Source organism: Molothrus ater, chromosome 4 (genome assembly GCF_012460135.2).
Source record: "Molothrus ater isolate BHLD 08-10-18 breed brown headed cowbird chromosome 4, BPBGC_Mater_1.1, whole genome shotgun sequence".
In the NCBI taxonomy this organism is placed as follows: Eukaryota; Metazoa; Chordata; class Aves; order Passeriformes; family Icteridae; genus Molothrus; species Molothrus ater.
The window spans coordinates 13,641,446-13,665,799 of NC_050481.2; the positions used below are offsets into that span (position 1 = coordinate 13,641,446).

General features: G+C 35.4%; 1 protein-coding gene across 2 annotated transcripts in view; it reads left to right on the forward strand.

Moving 5' to 3' along the window:
• LRBA (LPS responsive beige-like anchor protein) overlaps positions 1-24,354 on the forward strand; it is a 368,959-nt gene that overhangs the window by 88,362 nt on the left and 256,243 nt on the right. For both annotated transcript variants that reach the window (XM_036381985.2, XM_036381986.2), the window contains 4 exons: positions 1,777-1,910; positions 10,100-10,178; positions 10,441-10,574; positions 12,751-12,812. In XM_036381985.2, coding sequence (XP_036237878.1) covers positions 1,777-1,910; positions 10,100-10,178; positions 10,441-10,574; positions 12,751-12,812 — 409 coding nt within the window. The remainder of the gene's footprint in view (positions 1-1,776; positions 1,911-10,099; positions 10,179-10,440; positions 10,575-12,750; positions 12,813-24,354) is intronic.

Here is a 24,354-nt window from a genome sequence, read left to right on the forward strand (position 1 = left end):
GTTTAGTATTATTGATTAGTATTTCTTGCATTGGATATCTGTACAGTGAAAGGACTTAAAATCTCTAAAGGAGTATACCTGTGCTTCAGTGCTGAATTGTGAAGATTGGAAAAATATCCCAAAGTTTACTGTATGTGGGTGTATTTGTACTCTGTAAACTTGTATTCATTTTGTAACCCCTTCCAGGGGTTTGGATGTGTGCTATAGAATAGTAGGAGCAATTTCCAGGCAGTGAATGTCACAGAATCTTGAGTGAGAGACCCCCTTCTTATACCTGCATGGTGCAAAATTAATTGGTAATGTGACAATAATTTTAAAAGCACTCTAAATATATGACCTATTTCTTAGCCCATTGTTCATGTTTCAGGGAAACAGACATGAACATACGAGCAAAATTCATAGTTCAGGCACAGTATCTTGACTTGGGGCTCAGGTGTTGTTGCTTCTATTTTTTTAGTGACTAGTTAACATTAGCAGTCACCCCTATAATGATATGACATGTACTGCCTCCAAGTATGGTGCCTGCCTACTCTGGCCATTGAGGAGGGCTGATTTAATCTGTAACGTGGGCTAACTTCTGTGGTATCCTTTGACATCCTGTGACTGAAGAGGGACTCAAATATAGTCTTCCTTTCCCCATTCCAGCAAGAACTGTTTTAGAAATATTTGAAAGAACTTCTTTGGTTGTTCTCACACCTGAATTTAGGTCAAGTTTCTGAGTTACTCTATTTAGAAAATGAATATTTTAAAGCTATTAAGGGAATACTTTCAGTGTGTAGTTGTATTACTGTCAACAAAAGATGTGATTAAATAAATTGAATGTTGAAGATCTTCAGCTTATGGTTAACACCAGGTAATTAAAAGTAAGCGCTGCAGTGGGAGTACATTATATATCAGCTGTACTCTTTACCTCATTAGCTGGGGTTTTGCATGTTTATGGAGCTAACTTGCAATTAAAAATGCCTTTAACGTATGCTTAACAAGGCCTTTTAGGTATTTGGAATGAAGTACTACAGTTTAATTGAAATTGGTATAGCATAAATACATGTCTTTGTAACATGTCAGATAAATTTCCATGCCTAACTTGTCACTTGGTATCTTTTCCTCTGATGTAGTCTTTAATGCTGACTATAAGGCCTGACATTTAGCTTGTATAAAATATGGAGGTTCTATCTTAACTCCAAGGAATGTTTTGATTTGTTATATAAATAAAACTTGATGGGCAAGATATACTTAAATTCATCCTTAGCTGTATTTTTGATATGTGTGAGCATTTGTATGTGCCTGCAGATGTGTTAGGATGTTTTTAGCTGTGGTATGTCCTTCTTCAATCAGTCTTCTGTTCTGCATTAGAATACCTGGAGTAAAAAACTGTCAATGCATCCTTCAGCGTTGATAATTCACCTTGAAGTTGAATACTGCCACATCATTTGTAAATAGTTACCTGAAGTTTAAAGCCAAATCTTGGGCAAACTGAGGTGCAAAGAAAAGCCTTGTTGCTGAACCCTTATCCTGGTGATCTTCTAACTTTGTGCTTTTAGTCAGGGGTTCTGTGGAGGTGGATGAGATAATAAAGTGTAACATAAAACGTGTACCATCAACAAGTGAAGTGTCCTCAGGTTAAGGTTGCCTACAAAAGATGATTGAAAAAGAAAGTAGGGAAGCAAAGGAACTTTGCAGGACATAGTAGTGCAAGTGCTAGATGCATAAAAAAGGATCAGAGTAGCGTGAGCCTTCACATACAGTATAATTTACTAACTTTTTATCTTCACCTAGGAGCGTTGTTGTACCAACGAAGAAATCAAGCATTTCCTCTTCTACAGCTGCTATTGGTGCTCCTACAAATGCTGTCAGTGTGGTTTCTTCTTTAGATTCAGCCCAAGCCCCAGATTTGTCTGGAGAATCTCCTGGTAAGTAAGGGTTAAATTAAGCAACCTTAATACAAACACTTTTTCTGTTGCTTCTATTTCCATCGCCATTCCCTCTGAATACAAATAAAATAAAGAAAAAAATTGCAAAAATAGTACTGTATTAGAAAAAAACCCTAATGTTGCAACAAATGCAACTGTCTGAGCAATATTTGTCTTAATTTCAAGATTTCTCACTGTTTTGATAGAGCAGTCATACTGTATTAACTTATATGTAGTATAAAGATGGTGTATTCTATAGACTATTTTTTATTACAAATTAATAATGTAAAGTGTAAGCTTATTTATAAATTCTGGGGTGTTTGACCAAGTGTATGTGTTAGTGCTAAGTAGAACTGGAAATTATAGCCAAGTGTTTCCAATAGCTTTAGCCTGAGGTCAAATTCAGTTGATGCTAAACCAATTGCTTTGGACAGTTTTTTCAGTGGGGACAAAATGGAGTAGATTGTTTATAAGCAAGTGTTCCTTTGAACCCTTGGTCTCTCGGTTGTTTTGTGTGAGATAAATGATGTTTAACCTTAAATGATATGTCAAAGCCATGCTTTTCTACTCAGCCATGTCTGAATCAGAAGGCTGTGTAGGATCTTTGTGCCCATGAAGTTTGACTTCAAGGCATAGAAGTGATTTGGATCTTAATCAAGGAAATCTCAAGCTGTGCCTGATTATTGGTGTTTTTTTCCATGTTTGAGTTTCTTGCTTCCTGGTTTTGTGAATTTACAAGAACTGGGGAAAAAAAATGTGGTCTGTTACCATGTCCTCTCTACTTGTGTGTTTGGAAGGTATTTGTTCCCATCTTCAACTGCCCATTCCATTGCTTGGGAGAATCAAAAGGTATTGTTCCAGTCATTTTAAAGGAAAAGAAGAGCTATTGAAATATAGTATGTTCTTACTCTTAGTGAAAGGGACAATCCATTGCCACCAGAACTGCTGGAGGTAGCATTATATTCGTGTAGGAGTAATATTTGAAGTAGTGGAATTAGCTGTATTTTGAAATGTCGCAGTTCTTTGGGGAAGATTGGCTCTGAGCAGCTAATCTGTTTTAAAAATAGTGAAACGTCACCTACATTGAAATTGTTTAAAATAATCCCTAATTTGTTAAAGTCTGATTAACCCAGATTCATTGTAGGCTTAATTATTACTCTTTCTGAAGTAGGTATTTGCTTGCTTTTAATAAAAACAAGACAGATGAACATTGATTTTCAGATTTAGTCATCTTTTAGGAACGTATAGAGGAAAAAAATAAGTGCTCCTGTGCCTGTAGAATGTATGAGAAATCCAGACAATAAACAATACTAATGCAGTTTGTAACTGTGTGACTTCCATCATGTCTGGAAGTTTTGGCAAAAATTGGACATGTAATCTGAACTGATATGCATAAAAAGAAACTAATCAGGATTAAAAATAGACATGTTTAGATTGGCAATATAATTAATTAAAAGAAAAAGTAAAGGGATAAATGAAATCATGCCTTAAACAGATTAAAACATAAGACGGTTTCTTTTTTCCTTTGTAAAATAATGGCATGGAAACAAAAATCTTGCAGAGTTGGAGTGGTTTACATTTAATGTTGCTCATGTAACTTGTGCACGTTTCAGTTTGAAATTGAATTCTCTGTAAGGCCTTAATTTGTTTTTTATAAGAAGATGGAAGTAGTAATAAGCAGGCTTCCTATAAAATAAAAATATAATTAATACAATTTTTCTCTGAGTTCAAATCACATTCTTTCACTAAGTTTTAGTTTCATGCAGCAGAGAATCTACATTGTTCTCATTTTTTCCAGCTACCACTCATTATAAGTCTGTTAACTTTTGCAATTAAGAAATAAATTAAACCTTTTTTTTAAAAAGTGCTGAGATTAGGTAGGAGCTTATGTAGTGAATATAAATTTGGGGCTAATTCATGTTTGATATGAAGGCTGTTAAACATTATTTCTATGTTAAAAACCACATCTCATTTTTTTTTAAAGTGAGTTTTATATACATTTGTTTGATATATAAAAAAATCGATAACATAGATAATTATATACTATATATACAAATAATAATATTACATATAAATTATATAGATAATTAATTTTAATATATAAAATATATAGCCTGTAAAATATATGAACACATAATGCTTTATGATGAAGATTTGAGCAGATTTAGTGTAAAACGGGTGAAAGTGGTATGCAGACATTGAAATAGGATTAAATAGCAGGTGCTGGTGTTCTAATAGTAATGTGTAGAAACACTCAATTTGGGAATAAGTGTTACATAGTATGTGATATTCCTCCACCTGTAGATGTGATGTCAGAATTGCTTGGTCAAGGAGGATTTGTGTTGAAATATCACTCTGTGTGGTTCCAGATACCTTCACTGCCATTTGTGTGTACTCAGAATTCATCAGGCTCCTTCCCAATATTTTCTCCTGGAGTTTGCATCTTGACTGTAGCTCATGGTTTGTGAGCATCTCAGATATTTGATGCTTAGGTGCTCCCATATCACACAGATTGTGACAAATCTTGGCCTACCAAATTCAGAGTGTTGATGGATTGGAAAGAACCATCCAAGCTCACTCTGTTCCTCTGATACTTCAAAAGGGGATAAAACATGTTTTGTTCTCAGACACTCCAGCCTTTTTGCATAAGTTTCTTTGCCTTTACTCATTCAGTCTGCAGAATATTTCATAGCACAGAAAGCCTTTGCTGAACTTCAGATCACAAGATGTGCCCCTTGTGATCTGAAGTTTCCCATCAGTCTGTTGCTGATGGCTGGTATTTGGGTTGTTGGTTTGCTGGAATCTTGGAAATGACCAGAGAAGATAAACCTGGGGGCCCATCTTGAGCTAATCATTCAATGCCTGCTACCAGGGGTGGTATTGAACAAAAGAGCATTTTTGCTAGTAGTAATGTAAGAAGGGTGAATTCACTGGAGTTGTTCCTTCCTTGGGTTGTCTCACAGGCTGAATGTGCGAAGTGACGCAGAGGTTTTACACATGCTGTTTTCAGGAAGGGCTACTGCTAAGACAAGACTAATATTTGGACAGGCAGGACTTGGTAGAGCTCCCTGAGCTATTGTGAACATGCCAGCAGGATGCCTGTATTTTTTTTTTGGTCAGTTTTCCTTTTAAATGTTTCCGTAACAGTCACTGTGTTCTGAAGTGGTGAGAATTTTAAAAAATGTTTTGCAGTTTGCACTCCCACTGTTTTCTCTGATGCTCTGAGTTTCTCTGTTTACGTTCTTAAAGGATTTCACATGTGTTTTATTAATGCCCTTAATTCAGTCTTGAGGCTTTCACTGTCCAGTTTCCAAATGGTTTTTCAAATATGATTTTTATGAAGAGGGGATATGAAAATTCTGAGGGAAGCAGGAATGAATTTTCTCTTGTCCTTACTGACATTCTGAATATAGAAAAACATTGAGAAAGTTCCACTCAGTTTCTGTTGTCTGCCTCCTCCCCTTCCTACTTGAATTTCTTTGAGTTTCACTTGTTTTGCCTCTGAGCCACACACAGATAGTTACAGTATTTTTTCTTCTCTGGACAAGCTGTTCCCAAATTGTGAAATTGTAAACAAGGCCATGTCAAAGGGTGAAGTGACAAAGGAAGTGAATGCTTGGAAGAAACACCAGGATAAGCAGTAACAGCGGGTGAAAACAGAGTTGTGACTCCTGAATTCTAGTCCAATACATAGGAAAATGTAAATTTTCTGTGGCAGTTGGCTTGTTTTGCAAAGATGAATGGTATTCATTGATTTTTGTACATAGGTGAAAATGAACTTGAAGTCATGCAATAAAATAAATTAACAGGAGACAAGCTAAAGTAAGAAAAATGATCATGAAGTGAGTTACCATCAGTGCAGAGGTTGTTCAAGCAATTCACTGGATTATAGTAATTATTTCAAAGAGAATTCCAACTTAACGGTGACAGTAGTTGAAAGCTAATTACCAAAGCAGAATGGCACTTTAAAAAACCTCAGATCCTGATGATATGCCATGGAAATGGCTTGATACTGTGTTAGTATAAAAACTGTTTTAAAGCCGCTTCTCTTCAGAGAAGTTTTCAAGTTGTTTGATAAAAATCTGTTTTGGTTTAGCCTACAGATGTGTTTATGTAACAGATCCCTTATATTAGCTTGTAAAACCTTTCATTGTAGTCTTGCATTGTGCACTTCCAGCCCTGGAATGAGCTCATTATTTTACTACATACCTCTTCCACCAAGGGCACTGGTGCATTTATGTAGGGAAGGTCTGTTGTACAAAAATAAGAGATATGGTTATTTAATTCAGCTCTGGGGTTTTTTATACTTCATCTCCATCTCCTCACAAAGTAAATTATCATGTACTGCTTGTGCATTGCCAAGTGCACTTTGTAAGCGTATATGCAAAAGGATGAGGATCTTGCACAAAGGGTTTTTTAACAATATTTTATTGCTTGAGACACTGTTTGTTTAGACCCTTGGGGACCTTGAATAAACAATAAGGTTTCACTGTAAGGGTGCTAGACAGATGATCTATTTGCATTTTCTTTTATGTTCTTGCAAATGTCTGTAAAACTGTCAGTTTGAAGGAGCCAGTTTATCAGTGAAAGGATAAGGAAGAGATAAGTCAGTTTAGTTCCACATGTTTGAAGTAGCTACTGAACTTACCCACATGTGTGTTGTGGATGAAAATATGCTACTGAAGTATTTTCATTTTTTCACTAAAAGCAGAAAAAAAGTGTAATAAAAAGCTACCTCTGAGTTAAATAAAGTAAAAAATATACCTTCACAAAACAAAATCTGCATGCAAAAATCACTATGCCTAATCCCATTGAAAGAACCCTGAAATTTTCTGCTGGGATAAATCTGAGATTCACCCCTTTTAGTGAAAAAAAAAATCTAAGTTTGGAATGTGGTTTTAGGTGTTGATAAGCATGAAGAAATTCAGACCATAAATATCCTTATGTAATCTTCAAAAAAAATATCTGTTTATATAGATGCCTCCCTTATGCTTTCTTAAATTCAAATTATCAGTGCTTTTTCTGTTATGTCTATTTTAAAAAGTTGATATTTACTTAAAATTTCACAGTGTTTTACATTTATACCTAATCTATTTTGTGCAGGTTTTTTATATATCTTAAAGAAAAAATACTCATGTCTTGTGCTGTCAGTGATTTCCTTTACTTCTCACTCAAAGTATTTTTACCAGTTTTGTTGACAAAATGGAAAATTAAAAAAGCCCCAGCCTATCCCAACAAAATAAAACAAACAACAATAAAGCCAAGTTACCCTAGGCTGAGAGTATGTTTCTTTACTAGCCTCGTGATGGCTATTAAGCCCTCTCATTGTCCTTGCAGATGTTTCCTTTGATTTTATTTTTTCCCTAATTTTTTCCTTCAGTTACTTTGCTGAAGTAACGGCCCAAATGCTCCATAGAATTATTTTTGTCTCATTTAATTTAAAAAATCATGCTGTTATGCTTCACTGTTAAGTCCTATTTTCTCCTGATAATCTTTGCTTTAATAGGGTGGGATTTTGGTTGTATGTAGTATCGACTATATAACCATACCCAGTGAGGAGTGGATTACTGGTGTCAGATTTTAGATGTGGTAAAACACATGTGAGCATTTCTGTATCAAGACATTGCTGCTTCCACAGCCTGTTTGTTTAGGACTTTCTATTTAGAAGGCTTTGTGTGCCATTTCAGTTTGGTACTGTGTTGGACTACCCAGATCAGTGGGCTGATTTCCATTTATGGGTAGTGTGAGCCTATAAATCACCTTTTGGACACGTGGACTTCAGAGTATTTTCAAGTTAGAGGGACTTGTTAAATGAGAATAGGGATGCTGGGCTTTGGGGAGAAAGCTGGGTATTCTAGTCAAATTATTTAAATAGAAAAATTCTCATGACAAATGACATTGTAGTTTTAAAGTCTTAATAAAAAATTAAAAGGGAAAGAAACTTGACAGCTACAAAATTATCTGACAAACCACTGAATCATGTGGCTTTGTTGCCTTATGTAGGCTTTGTTTTTCTGGGCAGGAGGTTGTGTTCTAATTTTCAGCACATCATTTGACAGCTTTTCTGTTGGGAGTAGCCAAAATACTTTTTAGTCATTTGGCTGTGGAAAACTAGCTGTTAAAAAAATGGAATTGTATCCATGAAAATATTAAGAACATTTACAAAATCTTGCCATCACCTTGAAACTTTCAGGAATATATATTTTATTAGTCTTTATTAGAGAAATTATTTAGGATACAGTGCCCAGAAGATTCACATTTCATTTTGCTTTCAGCTAACACTTTGTTCACCAGTTTCTTATCCTTCATTCTGTGTGGCCCACTCACTTTCATTCTGATTCTATCAGACCTATACAGCAGTCAGCATAAGAGCTTCAGGTTGAATTTATGTAAAACACAAATGAATCACATTCACAGAGATATCTCCTATCTCTGAAGAAAGAAAAAGAAATAAGAGCAAAACTTTTCATGGTTATGATATTCTAATTTATTTTATTAGTTCCTGTGCTGCCTTTAAATAAGATTGGAGAAAACTACCTTCTCTGGACAGAAAAACAAAAAAATCCCTTGCCCACCAGAAGCCCTTGATATTTTTTGGAGGAAGCTCTGTGTTGCCAGAGTTTTGGAGCAGAAGTTTGAAATTTGATGGGAGAAATAAATTCAGGGATCTATTTTAGCCATCTCTTTCTAAATCTGTTTCACTTGATTCAAGTTGAAAATCTTTGAAAAGTTTCAGTTGACACATTTTGGTAGATAGTTTCGAGATCTCAGCAGCTAATTTCCAGACAGGTTGCATTTAACTGAATTAATCAACTCCATTGTAGGTGGGACCATTAGGAATTTTTCTATAGTTACAGTTCTAAGAAGGGTAACTCCTTTGCTAAGATACGTGTGAGAGCTAAAATGATTAAAATCTCTTTTTTCAGGCTTTTTTTCCTTTTTTTTTCTCCACTCCTTTCCAGCAGCATAAAAATCTGTAACTGGCAAGGTGAGAGGCAAGAGAATAGGACAGGGTCTCGGGGTGGAAAGAGATAGGATTGCAGATGGACTAGGAGCAGTCATGCTCCTGGGAAATGCACAGAAACCTGTCTGCTAAGATTCATTCCTCTCTATAGCTTGGAATGCAGTGTAAGATTTGTGAGTCACCATTGCTATCCTGGCAGAAAATATCTGTGAAGTCTCTGGCTGTCTAGCTTGCCCCCTGTTCATCATTGCTAATACCAATCCATACTGCAGTATGGGGAGGTTGTATTTCTCTATATACGGAGCAGCAGAATTTAATATTTACAGATTCCCTCTGCTGATGAGAGCCATGTAGTGTCAATTTGACATAACACAACTGCTTTTTTTCTGTAAGTGTGGGATACATAAATGACCCAGTCTTCCCTATCAGCCTTTGAATAATTGATGTGGCAAAGTTAATAACTCATAAATGAGGTTATACCACTGCCATCATGCTAATGACACCGGCAGTGCAATGGAAAATTTTATCATAGCTGCCTCTTTCAGAGTCTCAGTTTTGCAAAAATTTAAGCTTGGCTGTTGAAAATATCCACTCATTGTTTTCTGCATGATTTTGACACAAATGCATATTTTAATTTCAGACAAAAATTCTAAGGGTTCTCTGTGCAAGTTACTTGAAATTAGGTGAACATTTCCACTAACCAAAATAGGTGGTTTTAAAACATTACCATTTGGCTGTATATTATTATTTATTAATATTATTTATTAATATTATTTATTAACATTATTATATGTATTAGCATATTATAGGCATAGTAAAGGTGTAAAACATTGTTTGTGTAAAACATTATTTCTAGGGTTGTAAGTGTTACTAAATTTGTTCAGAGAGGATCCTGGTTTATAAGACCAGAAGGAATCACTACAGCCTAATCTGACTTCCTTCACAAAACAAACTACAATGCTTCCTTGAATTAATTTCTGTATATGCTAAAGCAACATTTAAAAAACTTGCCATGGCATACCTGGTAAATATGAATGCAAGTAAATAGGACTTCTGTGGAAAAAAAAAAATTTGAGGTACAAAGGGGTGAACGAGTTCACCGAGTCCTCACACAAGAGTTGAAAACTGTGGTTTCTGAGAACTCAAAGCTTTAGTTTCTGGTCTGCTTTTCTAATCCCTGGAATGTTTTCTTATATAATTTGTTTATTATTACTTTCTCTTGTAGGAAGAGGATCATCTAATTCAAAATTGCCATCTGTTCCTGCAGTTTCTTCAGTGCCTGAGGATTCTGCCTCCAATATGAGGTAACTTCTCCAATTGATCTGAACAGCTGTGCTGCAGCTCATGTTATTGATATTACAATTGGTATTCTGATACCACATAACTTAAGAATGTCCTTTTGCTAATTTTCAATGAACTAATGAAGGTTTGGGAAAATACTGAGTGTTGGATTAATTCCTTCTTATACATGTATATCACTTAAAAATTGTCAAAATCTATATTCCTTTTTACAAAATTCCAGTAACTTCCTTCTTTTATTGCTAATTACACATATCTCTTTACTAGTATTACAGACAGGCTTGAGCATGCTTTGGAAAAAGCTGCCCCACTGCTGAGAGAGATTTTTGTGGATTTTGCTCCCTTTCTTTCTCGGACTCTTTTGGGCAGCCATGGGCAGGAGTTGCTGATAGAAGGTACAAGTAAGTTTCCATTTAAGAAAAGGGGGGTTTTGTGTTCTTTGTTACCTTGGAGACTGAAAATTTCTTTATTTAGGAACTTTCTTCTTGCCTTCCCAAACAGTGCTGTCCACTGGATTTCACTGCCTCTTGTTTCTTCTGTCTTTAACCTTCTGAGGTCATTGTCACTGACTCCTCATCATTTCCATTTCTACTACCTCTTTGTGTCCATCTTCCTTTGTTTTCTGACTCTCCTGGCCATTTGTCCTATAGAAGCTGTTGTACAAAATGTGTTTTGTGAGCTTTAGGAAAAATTTTGGTGTCGGGGTCAACTCTTTGATACACAGTAAAGTGTATAGTGTAGTGAGTTGGGTACAAGACACGACACTTTTACTGGGGTGTTGGAACTGAAGTATTCTTGGGAACTATGTCAATGGAGTGTGTTCTGCTGCCTCTCTCACACGTGGGTCTGCTCCTGGCTTTTTGGATTCTTATTGGAAGGGAGTCATACAGGTAAGAGGAATCCTTGTCAGTATGGAGGAGGATTCTCTGGCACATCTGAGAAGATTGGGATTCCTGTGCAGAGCAGTGATCATGGCTCTTCCTGGTGGAAGATTGGCATGAAATGGTCGAGATTGAGATGATGACGTTTTCTTTCTACTGCTGGGTTTCTCTCTGCTTAAAAATGAGTCTCAGTTCTGCAATGCAGACATTAATGTCCTCAACTTAAAAAATTGTGTATATTGGAAGACTGAATTTAGCAGTGCAACACCAGTTTTTCAATTTTCTCAAAATTTGACTGTGTCATATTAATTGCTTTGTCCACTGTTTTCAGAGTAAAATTTTCAAGTTTTGTCCTGTTGAAGATGTGACAAGAAGAGCTTGTTTCAGCTTCCAGTGATAAGTGCACTCATGATAGAATCCCTTGGTTGCTTAACTTGAGCTATGTTTGCACTAACAGATCTAGTTTCTTCTTAGGGAATTAAAGTTCTTTTAAAAACATTTTTGAAACTACTTGTTTCTTGAATTAGGACAGTCATCCTGTTTGAAGAGCTGAATATGAGCATTGTCAGAAACACAATTAGAGTATCAAACACTGCTAAGTGTTTCACTGAGGACTGCTGATATCAAAATTGAGACTTCATTAAATTTCACAAATTAAAGTTTTTTAGTTTAGGAGTTTAGCTTGCTTACCATTTGTAGTAAGAAGAAATGGAAGGAAAAAATGTATGAATTGCTTTCTTTGAGACTCGAAAAGATGGGATTCTACTTTTGTTTATGCATTTGGACATCATTTTAGCTGATAAACATTTTAATGGAAGCTGCCTTGTGAACAAATTTATTTCATTCATTTAATAAGAAAAAACAGAAAAGCAGTTTCTCTCAAAGCTTTATTTTTGAAGATAAAAGAGACTCTGGTTCAAAGTATTTTGACTGTAGTATAGTTATATAGATGGGTAGATGAGTATTGCATAAATTGGATGAGCAAAGAAAAAGCAGGATAATCACTGGGTGTATATGAACTGTCTGGACAAAAATGAACACATGAAACCAATTTTTTGGTTCTAAACCCCAGTTATAGACAAACCCAAGCCAAAAGGCGAATACAAATAATAATACTCAAATTAGTTTGTAAAAAACCTGAAAATATATAATAGGTTACTGCTTGCACTTCTGCTTAGGTTTAGTGTGGGGTTAAGGGTCAAAGTACTAATAAGAGTGTTTGGGATGTCTGCTGCCATGAAACAAAATGGAAACTTGATTGATAGCTGGGGGCTGAAAGGAGAACGCGTCATGGAGAAAGCAGAGGTCATAAAGCCATTTCCCTTCTCTGCATATATAATGACCCAATCCTTCGAGAAATAGCAAAATGTAGATACAGTGGATTAATATAACATATGTTAAACACACTTCTGATCATTTTGACATACAAACATTTATGAAACTGAGTAATGGGGGTAAGAATTACTTTTAGCTGCTTCTTTTAGATGGACGGCATGGAATTTATGATTTCCCTTTCACATACGTACTTTTATTTTGTGCTGATAAAGTACAAAATTGAAACTCAAAGTGGCATGAAAATTTCAATTTTGTTTTGTTTGTCAAAATGCCTCAAATCTATTGTACTTCAAAACAGTTTGTGTTAATAGCTGGTGCCATAAGAGCATGCATTTATGTATCTTTTTTTTTAATTTTGTAGGTCTTGTGTGCATGAAATCGAGCAGTTCAGTTGTGGAGCTGGTGATGCTCCTTTGCTCTCAGGTGAGGTTTAAGTAATGTCTGAAATTGATCTATCTGAACACAATGGAAATTATAGATAAAATTTTATTCTAAATTTTACTTTTAATTTAGGTTCATTAGTAATAGGTTAAAAGATAATGTACAAGGCCTTTTGATTAAAAAAAATAGTAATTTTGTCTATTCAAGTGGGTTTTTGTTTCCTTGCTATTGAGCATTTACATAACCTTGAAGATGGTGTGCCTACATAATTCTGTGCTGTCATTTTTGTAAGATAAGATAGGATCAATATAATATATAAGAAACTGATTGATTCCTGCATCTTGACATGCTGTGAATCCTCTGGGATAAATAGAATTTTTCCTTTTGTGTAGAGGTTATGAAATGAGTGATAAATACTTTTAAAACCCTGTCATTCCTAATTGATTTGACAAGTACTAAGGATTTGAGAAAAATTTAAGAAAGCAACCCTGGTTGTCATCAGTTTGGGACATTCTACATTCCTAAAGGCAAAGTGATTTTAGATATGTAAGAACTTGAGAACTGCCTGTTTCTGTGGTTCAAAAAAGAGACAGAGCCTAAGGAACTTTCTTAAAATTATGTATGCTTTATTAATTGGATTTTTGGGGGGGTTTCTTGCCTTTTTTTTTTTTTTGGTAATTAAATGGAAGACTGTTTTTATTGAGCCTTTCTTTTGGTGCCTTAAAATTATACCTTTCTGGTAGTAAATTCCCCTACTTAAAACTTTAAAATAGCCTTTTTTAATGGGAATGGTATTGGTCTAGAGGTCAAGGGTTCTGACCCATTTCAGAACCTTTGACCTTCATTTACAACCCCTATGGTTTGCTTGCCTGACGAATAAGGATAATGTAAAATTAATGTTTCTTCACATCGATTTATTCGTTTTAGTGCCTATATTGCCAAATTTATTTAGAGTGTGCTGATAGACATTTCATGAATACAAATGAAAGAATCATAGAAGGTGTGAAAAATCGATAGTCTACATTGTCAATAAAGTGCAATAAGAACAATTACTTCTGGAGATTACACCTAATAGATTTTACAATGAACTAGTGAAGAGTAGTTATGTTTTCCAGTGAGGTTATTATTAATGAATGTAACCAGAACTTTGCTCATCTAGTTTTCCATCTTCCTCAGGAAATATGGTATCATTTTACCCTGAAAGGAATTTAATATTCCTTATGGAACTTTTGGAATTTAGACATTATTTTACATACGGCAGTACTGGAAGTGAACATTGTTCACAACTTCTAGAATATGAACTTGCAGCTGATTTAAATTATAAAAGAATCTTTTCTACTGAGAAATCTATATATCAAATTTTACTGTTCATTCAGGAATATGTTAAAGTAAAAACTAATCCAAGTATTAAATATGTGTCTTACAACTGGTATTGCCATTTAGAAAAATTAGTTTTTGGTATCCATGCTACTTGTATCAATAATTAGTGCTTGACCTTTCCCCTTTTTTTGGGTAAGGTAATCTAATCTTTCTTAAAATCATGTTGTGCTCTGTACTGTACGTCACTTGTTTGGTTTTGGGAAGTGAAAAGGATAAGGAATAAATGACGTGCTCTAATGCACCTATTTGTCATATGTGTCACAATGCCACTTAATGCTAATCTAATCAAATTGAAGCTACCGTGATTGCTTAGCAGTGCAAGTTGCACAGGCTGAGGTGGTTCTTTGTGGAGTAGTAGAAATAAACCAATAAAGTCACAAAGACCTCAAAGTCTTTTTAAAGTTACATAGCAGCTGTAATTTTTGGCAGAATATGAAAAATGATGTGAGAAATGAATCTAAAATTAGCTCCAGATGTATACAGATTGTTCTGGGGTGATAATTACATTTTTCACTTTGAATTTTCCTAATTCAAAGAGGTCAGCATGGCAATCACAGAAGTGATTTATTTTGTTAAGAAGTGAACTGTCTTTTGCTACATGAAAGCTTGAGAGATATGAAATTGAATTTCAAGCCGACATTTTACAGATACTGGGAGGAGATGGGGTTGAGCTTGATTGATTTTTTTTTTCTTTTTTTTCCCTTCTTTTTATTTTCTTTTTTTCCCCTGCAAGATAGGGTGGGAAATGAAGTGATATCCTTTTGCTAAAATTTTAATTAATTTTTAAGAGGAGATGGAGAGGATGCAGTGCCAAAGATCAAAAGATCAGGTCAAAAACCAGTTTTTAATCACATAAATAATGTGGCGTAGTTATGAAGTAAGTATCTGCAAATTTGATTTAAAACTTCACAAATTTGTCAGCCATCGTTTTATGAAATTGAAAGATTGCTCTGATTAATCTTTGGTGCTTTTTATGATAACCTCTTCTCAAAATTCATTTTAAACATTGTAGATATGATGTAAATACTTGGATTGTTTTTCTGAAGCACCTGACATTTTTTTGATGTTCATTTAGATCTGTGGCTGAATTATATTTCTCTTCCACAGAAGTGGAAAATGGAATAATAATATCCTGCCATTTTTTCCTAAATTTGTGAAAATACAGCTCTTTAATGGGTGAAGTAATTTTTAAAAAATTCAAGAGGTACAATTCTCTGAAACTATTTATGACGCCTGGTTAATTTCTTTTCTCATTTAAAACTCATATATTTAGGCATATGAAAAAAGACCCTTACTTAATGTTTTTGTCTTTGCATGTTGATATATTGCTTTCTGTTTAACACAAGGTAAAAAGAGAAACAGGTGGTTTGAGACACAGACAAAAGGCTTTTTCTAAGACAAAAACAGTTGTGTTTTTTGATAGACACGCTACATTTTGAGACGTGTCTGTGTGTGTGTACTTACATTTCTATAAATCTATCAAAACATAGAGAATCCTTCATTTAATATTACTGCAAAGTGTTCCTGCTTATTTGACATTAATATCATTTTTGAAGGAATTGACGTTGCATTCAAGGCCACTTTATAAAAGCGTAGTGTTGCTCATCCTAATTCAGTCTGACACACATTCCAATAACACTACCTCCCTTCTAGGGTTTAAAACTAAATTTATGGCTGAGCATTGTGAAGTGCATCATTTAAAAATGGTTTCAACCCAAAACATCTAATAAATAAATAATGTGTATGGCTACTCAGTAGCAGACTTTCCAGACTAGAAATCATTCCATCGGATACTCAACAGTCCACTATCGGAGAGGGCTGTCAGATAAATCTTATAGTAGCTGCATTCATGTCCTGTAAATCACATGTTATTGTCTGAGCCTTCTGCCAGGTCATCTATTCTTTTCCCATTTATCAGAAATGCATACAGTACAGTGAACCTGGAAGCACCATCTTGTCTGGTCTGGCATCCTGTCGGAGTAATTAAACCAGCCGAAAGAGAGAAGTTCTCTTTCTGTTCTCCCATCTTAAATGAGTGACATTAGGATGTTGGAGGTGCTCACATGCAGTTGTGAGTCAAGACTTCTCGGGGAAACTGATGTCACCCCTGAAGAAACCATTTTCATCTAGAAGGACTCTCTCTCTGTGCCTAAAACTCAAAGCAGCATAGATTAATTGAGAGCATGTCCATAAAGCATAAATGCTACTCTGATTCCTTTCCTTTGTCAAATGTTTTCTTGAAATACATGACTGTGTGGAAATACATGAGTGTAGACTGTGGTCTTCCCTCCTCTCTCATGAAGGGATTAAAAATATTTATCTCTTGCTCACATGCATGAAGCATTTGTCTGATTGTTGTAGCTCCAAGGTGAAAAGGTACAAAATAGGTGAGAGAGGTTCTGTAATTTTCCTTGATGCCTTTGGATTTACAGAATTTCTGGCACTTGAAAGATGCTACTTTCTGTAGTCAATCAACTGAATCATCAGTGGAGTTTGTGTTAGAGAACTAATTAGGTGGCTCTTCTCAGCTTCATCTTCTACTTAAGAGCATTTTTCTATTGAATCTAAATGTTCTAGACTGCAAAATAAACTTACACTATCTGATTCAACACTTGGATAATTTCAGCTCTTGGATAATTTCCTAAAATTGATGGAATGCCACCCAACCTATTTAAGAGGTTACAACTGAAAATGAATGAATAGTGCAACAACTTGTATGATCCCTCCACCACTACTGCCTACACATGCACCCCATGTGCTTGTTCCAGGTGTTCTGATTCTCGGTTCCTTTTTCCTCTATCCAATGTTTTTTCAAAAGGACTAAAGGCACATTCTTGGTAGCTGATAGTGTATGTAAAACCAAGACCAACATTTCAGTCCATTTAATCGCTAAATATTTTATCTTCTGAAAATAATAATATGATATATTGCAATATAACTGCATAACCATAACTATTAGATATATTAGTGGACCTTGATAAAGTATTACTTCCATGGGGAGATGGAAGAGGGAAGCATAAACCCTAATACTCCAAATATTTTTCACGTGCAGAGATAGCATTTCCTCATATTGCCCAGTGAAATATAATCGTGGTTGAACATGTCATGTGCAGCTCTGACAGTTTTTGGAGGTTTACATGTGCATTTAAAAAAATTATGGCAGAGGCTGAGTAGTAGTATTAAGACAGAAAAAAATTACACTGTAAAAGTTGGTCTTACTGCCCTTATAGGCAAAGGTCTTCACCTTGCTTTCATTTTTCTTTTTCTTTTTTCATGTCTAACTTACTTGTCGCTGGTTAAGAGGTGATGTTTTTGCCACAGGTATTTCTTTAGCATGATACTTCGTATTCTGCCAAATCCCTTTGCTGGTAGATTCTGGTGCTCATTAAGAAGTCAGCGTGCATTCCTTGCACGAGCAGCATCTTGGTAGTTTCATCTCTCTTACTGTGATAAGGAATCTTAATTGAGCAATACCAACATGTTCCACGTACCCATACAAGCTGTATGATTCCATGATTTTCCCTAAGGAAGAGCAATAGAAGTTGGATTTTTTCAGCAGAATTTTTCCACAGCCTCCTTCCTCTTCCACCCCATTGCTTAAGTGTTTGTGGAATGCAGAGGGATCTTTAGGCTTTTATGAGTATCCTCTGCTCAGAAAAATAACTTTGCCTCAATGATCCAAGTTCATTACCTCAGGAATGGATTTCTACAGTGTGTTCTAAAATGTGGCAAGCCTTTGAATTGCTTGGAGATTTTAGCTGATGTACAAGATGGCAGGTTTTCAGTGTGGGTTTAGAGAACACATTATGCTGATGCTCTTGATCTGCACTGGTTCCTAATTTACTTTTAAGTGCAATTTGATGTGATGGATAACTGCAATGATTGCTATGAAGTTTTAATTGAATTGACTATGGGTTATCTAAAGACCAATGTCACTGTGATACCATAGCAGCTGAAGTCAGCAGATTCATGGAATCTCTTTAGCAATATCCTGGTTGAGATATGAAGAGAATAAATGCTGTTGAAATACTTTTTATGTGCCTCAAATATTAGATGATCATGTTTTAGTCACAATAGTGTTCTTCCATCTAATCACTTTGTTATAACAGCTGAAAATAAGTTTTAAAAGAATTTGCTAATCCTTTAGATATGTGGTCAAAAATATATATATATGTGTGTGCTTTGGCATAAAGGGTAGATTTTGTAAGGATTTTGTAAGCTGTCAGGTGATTTTTTTATCAACTGTAATACATGCTCTAATTTCCTTTTAAAAGCCATTTAGAAGATATCAGGAGTGGAAAGGTTTTCTTTTTATACAGTGTGAACTTCTGCCAATAGGATCTTAGTCTGTATCAAAGATTAATGCAGCTGTACTTGAGTTAAAAAGCTTCAGTGATAGATTGCTTTAATGATAAAATGATAAGAAACATAGCTTTTTCAGGCAAATGAAAATGATTTAGATCTTAATGCACATAAATTGAAAAAAGAACTTACTGATGTCTAAATTGAGAGGTTTAGGGGAAGATTTTGCATGAATCATGCACATAGGTGTTTGCCTTGTGCCTTATATTGCTAACTTTCCATGAAATGTTGTGCCAGAAACTTTATAATGCACTTCTGTCTTCTTTTTAAAAATATTTAAAAATTATTTTAAAATTTTATTGCTTGTGCTTGTTTGAGGTATTTGAAGATTGGAAGAATATTTGCTAGCCTAGGTTTTTGTAGAGATGAGGTGGCTGTGGAAGGGAGAATATTCAAGATCATCTTACTCTACTGTGGACTATCTAAATTCTTAAGCTGCTCGGATCTGCTTCATACCAAATGGATCCAGGCGCATTAATAAAACTGTAAATCCTAGCATTTGAAAACACAGGATTGCCAAGCATGTTAATGATTATTATACAAACAGCAGTAGGGATGTTTCTAGTTTAATTTAGTAACAAATACTACATGATCTTTGTAACTGGAAAACAACATGGAAGATCTTCGTCCTAACCTTTTTTAGGATGCAACTGGGTGGAAAGTAATTGGGAAATGTCTGTTGAGCTTTATGTATAGTGTTACTTCTGATATTTTCAGTGAAAAGACTTTACATTATAAACTGTTTTCTCCTCAAAAATTCTTTTTCCCCTGCAATGTATGTTTTAATCTACAGAGGATGGGAAGCCAGGGAGAGGAAAAGGTAGATCTCACAGTAGCCAGGGGCCATGCTATCGAAGTATTCTCCTGGAGCAGAAGAGATTTAAGTTCAATTAATGTTTCGGGTGACAATTATTATCACCAGGTAAAATCATCTGTCTGAAAAGTTTCAGCATATCCTCACAAAGTAGCTAATAGTCCAGGAGCTTAAGGGCATCCAGCAGTGATGTAGAAAAGTCCACTTTTGAAACAAATTAGTTTCTCTCAATTTGTAAAAGCAACATTGTGATTCTTCTGTTTGTCCTCAATTGCCATTTCCTTTTACTTGTTGTGATACAGGATTTCTGCATTCTCCTGCATTGCAAGACACTTGACATACACACAGTGAGCTGTTTGGCTAGTGGTCAGTAGGATTAACTTGGGAGAATGTGAATGAAAGGCCTGGAAGGTGTGGGTGGGCACTGGCTGTGGAATCCAGACTCTTTAAATGTGGTCCTTTGGTGCTTGGATTTCAGATTCTGTCGTGTCAGTAAGTCTCCTTCTAACAAAACAGAAGGTTACATTACCAAATCTGTTCTCTAAAACACCTGGGTTCTCCCTTACACTGAAATATCTGGGGGTTTATGCCTAGTGTAACTTCTTTCCTTCCTGAGTGTGAGTTTTTTTTCCATCTCTGAAATCTGAGGATTTCAGTTTGGGTGCTGAAAACGTCTATTGACAACTTTCATGCTTGGTATTTGTCACTGAGTGGAGTACTTGGGATAATTACAAATGGATTACATGTGCTATGGATATTTTGCTACTTGCTTCATTGAACTGCGTTACACATTTGAAGTGTCTAAAAGTGAAGATCAGATTGGTAGATAACTGTCTGAAGTGCAAATCTGATAAGATTGAAATAAATGGAAACAGCTGGGAAAACCTTTCCTTTGAACTGGAGAATGTTGAAATTACATTTAAATTAGCTGCATATATTTTTTTGTTCTTTGACTTAAGCAATATGTAGATTTTGTCTCTCCAGAACTAGATTATTGTAATATTTTCTGTGTGAAACCCCATGATAATGCAAAGCCTGTCTGTAAGAACTTCATCCCCACTCTGATTTCCCGTTGCTTTCTAAATTGTTTGAGAGTTTAATTGCCTGTTGAATTCCATGGAATTGCTTGGAGAGCACCCTAGTATGTTTAAGTAGGAGTTTCTTTCAAACTCCTTTTCTTGAAATTGCTAAGGTTCAGAATTTACTACACTTCAGATCTGCTTGAAATCTGTTTTTCTCTTAGGTGTAATTGCTGGCTTCAGGAATATTGTGCTTTTAGTATGGATTATAGATAGGTTATTTAAAATGTCTGTGTTCAATAGTGGCTAAATTTTAAAAACATTATTGTGATAGACTCATGCAAGAAACAATTTGCCATGAATGAATGGACGTATACTCACAGTTTGCTTAGTAATAGAAATCAAAGAAGTTTTTAACTTTGTTTTTGCCTTAAGCATGAAAATAGGTTAGATGTATTGAGAATTTTTTGCCAATACTGCACGAATAATAAGTGACCTATTCTTCACTTAGTGATGCAAGAAGCACTTGGTAGTTGTATCCTCACAGGTGGTGGTCTCAGTAAAAATGTGTTTGCTTTATATCCCTGTATCTTTCCATTACACCTGGTCTAGGAGGATATTTTAAGGGTTTACTCATTCTCCCATTTGGAGATGAAATGTACAATATGAGATTTTAAGATGAGCAAAAACTAGTGTTTTTTGGTTTATGCTACGCATCTGCTTTCTGGGAAGGAATTTTGAGCTTTGTGGTTTTGAAGTATGAAAAAAAGTCAAGATGGGTTCTATATATTAGACTAAGAAAGTGTATAGAGAGGTACAAGTGTACAGGTGTAGTTAAAGCTGTGATATTTTTGTTTGGAGTGATGAGAAGCATTGTTTCTTGGAATTCTGGTTGGAGGATTCAATATGTCTTGCAGGCTTTTGGTAGAGAGATGGATAAAAGATAGGGTTACAAACCACAAAACCATTCTCTGAAATAGTTTGCCACACCGGAGTGTAGAGAGATGAACTTTCCGAAGTTGTTCTTACTAAAACAGAATTCTGTGGCAAAAATGAGGATTTTTCCTCCCTGATTTTCTTTTTCTAAAGTACAATCTTTAGTGATTCTATAGACTTCTCATATATTATAAGCTCATATGAAGAAAAACTCTCGTGAGTTAAAAATTATTTGCATTTGCTGAGAGATTCAGGACATGGTGTTGGTGTGAGTTTAATGGAAAACACACCCTCTACAGTTAGAAATATTAGCCCTTAAAGCTGTGTTGCTGAGAGTTTGATTGATTAATGTATACGTTTTTATGTCTAGGGAGGAGAGTGGATTGTCTAATGTGAATGTGAATCTTGGGAGTGGGATAGGGAACAGGACAGCTTAATTTCCATTAATGTACAGTGCTGCAGATGTTCAAAACTGAGGGAACATAATTTAGCTGCAGAAGCAAGACTTTTCTGAAGAAAAAAGGCATCCTGTTGCTTCACCAGCACACTAGGACTTAAAAAAACACCACCATTTAAGGTGAGTTTTGTGCAGCAAGAGCACACCCTGTGGCTTGGCAGTCTAGTCAGAAGGATGATACCACGCTGACTTTATAACTAGATCTTTGAACAATATTCTCAGGGGTGGTAAATGCAAAACAAAGTAATATCAACTGGCACTTAATTCTGTGAGCTCCCTGCTGGTGGGGCTCTGCACTGAAATGGAACTCTTCCTGACAGGAAGTCAGCCGCGAAGTGTGGAGACCTCTGAAAATAAAGTGTGCTTAATTTGACACCCTGCTGTTTTACAGCCAGTCTGTTTAATTTGAGACTATGGAAAGAGGGTTAGTGCAGGGGAGGGGCAGGAGATTATGGAAAGTTCAGTGAGCAGCAATGTTTCTTGCTGGTATAATACTAATTACAAATACGAGAACTTTTTTTGTTTGTGTTAATAAACCAAATAATGTGTCTCGGTTTCCAAGCAGAGCTGCTTGGGGAACTTGGGATTTGGGAAGCTGTGCTATTTACTGGAAGTTCTACCCAGAGAAACTTTGTGGAGTGGTGCTGTTCAGTTTATTGTCTGACTTGCACTCTTACTTATATGCATCTCTGCTTTTTGCCCATTTGTGCAGCTGGGAAAAGATTTGTCTCATCAAGGATCGTTGGCAATGCACTAATTTTTCCATGACTATTTTGTGCTAACTTAAGTGATACAAACTCACAATTCAGATTATACAGCAATCATGATATTGAGGTCTATTAGGTATTAGATCCTAGTTCAGAGTCAATTTTGATTCAGAAGAAACAGCTGGATTTTCCAGTGGCTCTTTTAACAGTTCTGCAGATATTTATTTCTATTTCTACCTGAAACCAAGATAGATATATTTTTCTTTTGGTAAATCTGCTTGGTGAGTGCAGGTAAGGATTTGCAGTGAAAGGAGCAAAAAATTATTATTTATCATGTTTATTGTAGTGACAGATGATAATAGAGACCTTTGTTGCAACATATTTTATATATATTATATTTTAGTGTAAATCAAGAAAATAGATCTAGGATGAGGAAAGGAACAGAGTATGCAAGTGGAGAGTTATGGGAGAGATAGTAGTTTTTCTGCCTTTTAAAAAAAACATTGATTTAGCCCCATTTTCTCTAAATCTTTTAAGGAAAGATCTGCATTAGGATAGGATTGTCTTAGGGAATATCAAGGGACAAGTTTGGATATCTGGTGTTATGAGTGAAGAGGTGGGATTGGTTTAGATACTTGAATTTCATTCCCTCAAAGGTACAATGATAACAAGAATCATGTTCATTATGTGCATGCATTCATTATGAGAGTTTAAATAGAAGCCAAGCTACATTTGGGGAAAAGGGTGATACCAGAATCATGGAATCATCGAAGGTTTGGGTTGGAAGGGATCCTTAAAGATCATTATTTCCAACCCCCCCAGTGTATAAAGGGGCTTATGGTTCCAAAACCGGTGTCCTGTTTCTTTATTAGTTAAATTTATTTATTTGAAGCCAAGAACACTGAGCAGGAAGATTGCTGCTATTTCATGGTGATGATGAATGTTGCTATCAGTGGGACCAGTCCAGCACTACTGGTGCTGCTGTACAGCACTGAGTTTGCTGTGATTTTCTCGTTTTTGTAATTTGTAGTCTACCTTGAAAGGCATTTTCCTTCCTGTTCAGTGGTCTTACAAAATCTCAAATTACTATCACAGTTAAACAAAAAAGTACTGAAATCAAGGGTCAGTTGCGTTATGCTCCTGCTATTCCTCAATTTGTTTGCCTTTGTTAATGAAAATTATGCTGTCACTGCAACTTAATTATTTGGATCTTTTCCCTTTGTTCATCTTCTGTTGTTGCTTTTCCTCACGTCTGTTTTTCTGACTCATCTCCTTTGACTTAAGAGTTTTGTGCTTCCCATTGTTGCCTATTTACAGAACTGCTTGGTACTTGGATTTCTCAATTAATTTTTAAGATTCCTGTTCGCATTCTTTCTGAAACTAGTCGTTCATCTTGGCATTGAAAATAGCCGATGGTTAAAGAACCTGGGGAGGAAACTGCAGTGGAGAAGGTTTGCTGCTGGATGAACTCAAACCTGACCCCTAATTTTGTTTCATGGGGTGTCATGGCAACAGCTTGCTAGTGGGAGAGAGAAAGGGAAAAGCTGCCTGGGGAAATTGCTTCCTCCATCAGAAACTGGGGACCTGAAAACCACTCATTCAGTTTTTTCCCCAGTTTTTCATACTTCTTTGAAACTAGATACAAAAATGAGGCTTATGCATTTTGATCAGAGAGATATGCAGCTTTTATGTTGTGAAAATTCTTACTGTTATAATTGTATTTATATGTGATATTTTTATAATTTTGTATGAATTTTGGATTAAGTTAAAGTTTTCTTTTATTGCTGTTTTAAAAATATTTGGTGTTACCATAAATTTTGGCAAATGCAACCTATCTCAAGATTTTTGGCTGTATGTAGTTTTTAAAGATTGTATATGCTGTAATATTTTATATCGTAAATCTTTCATA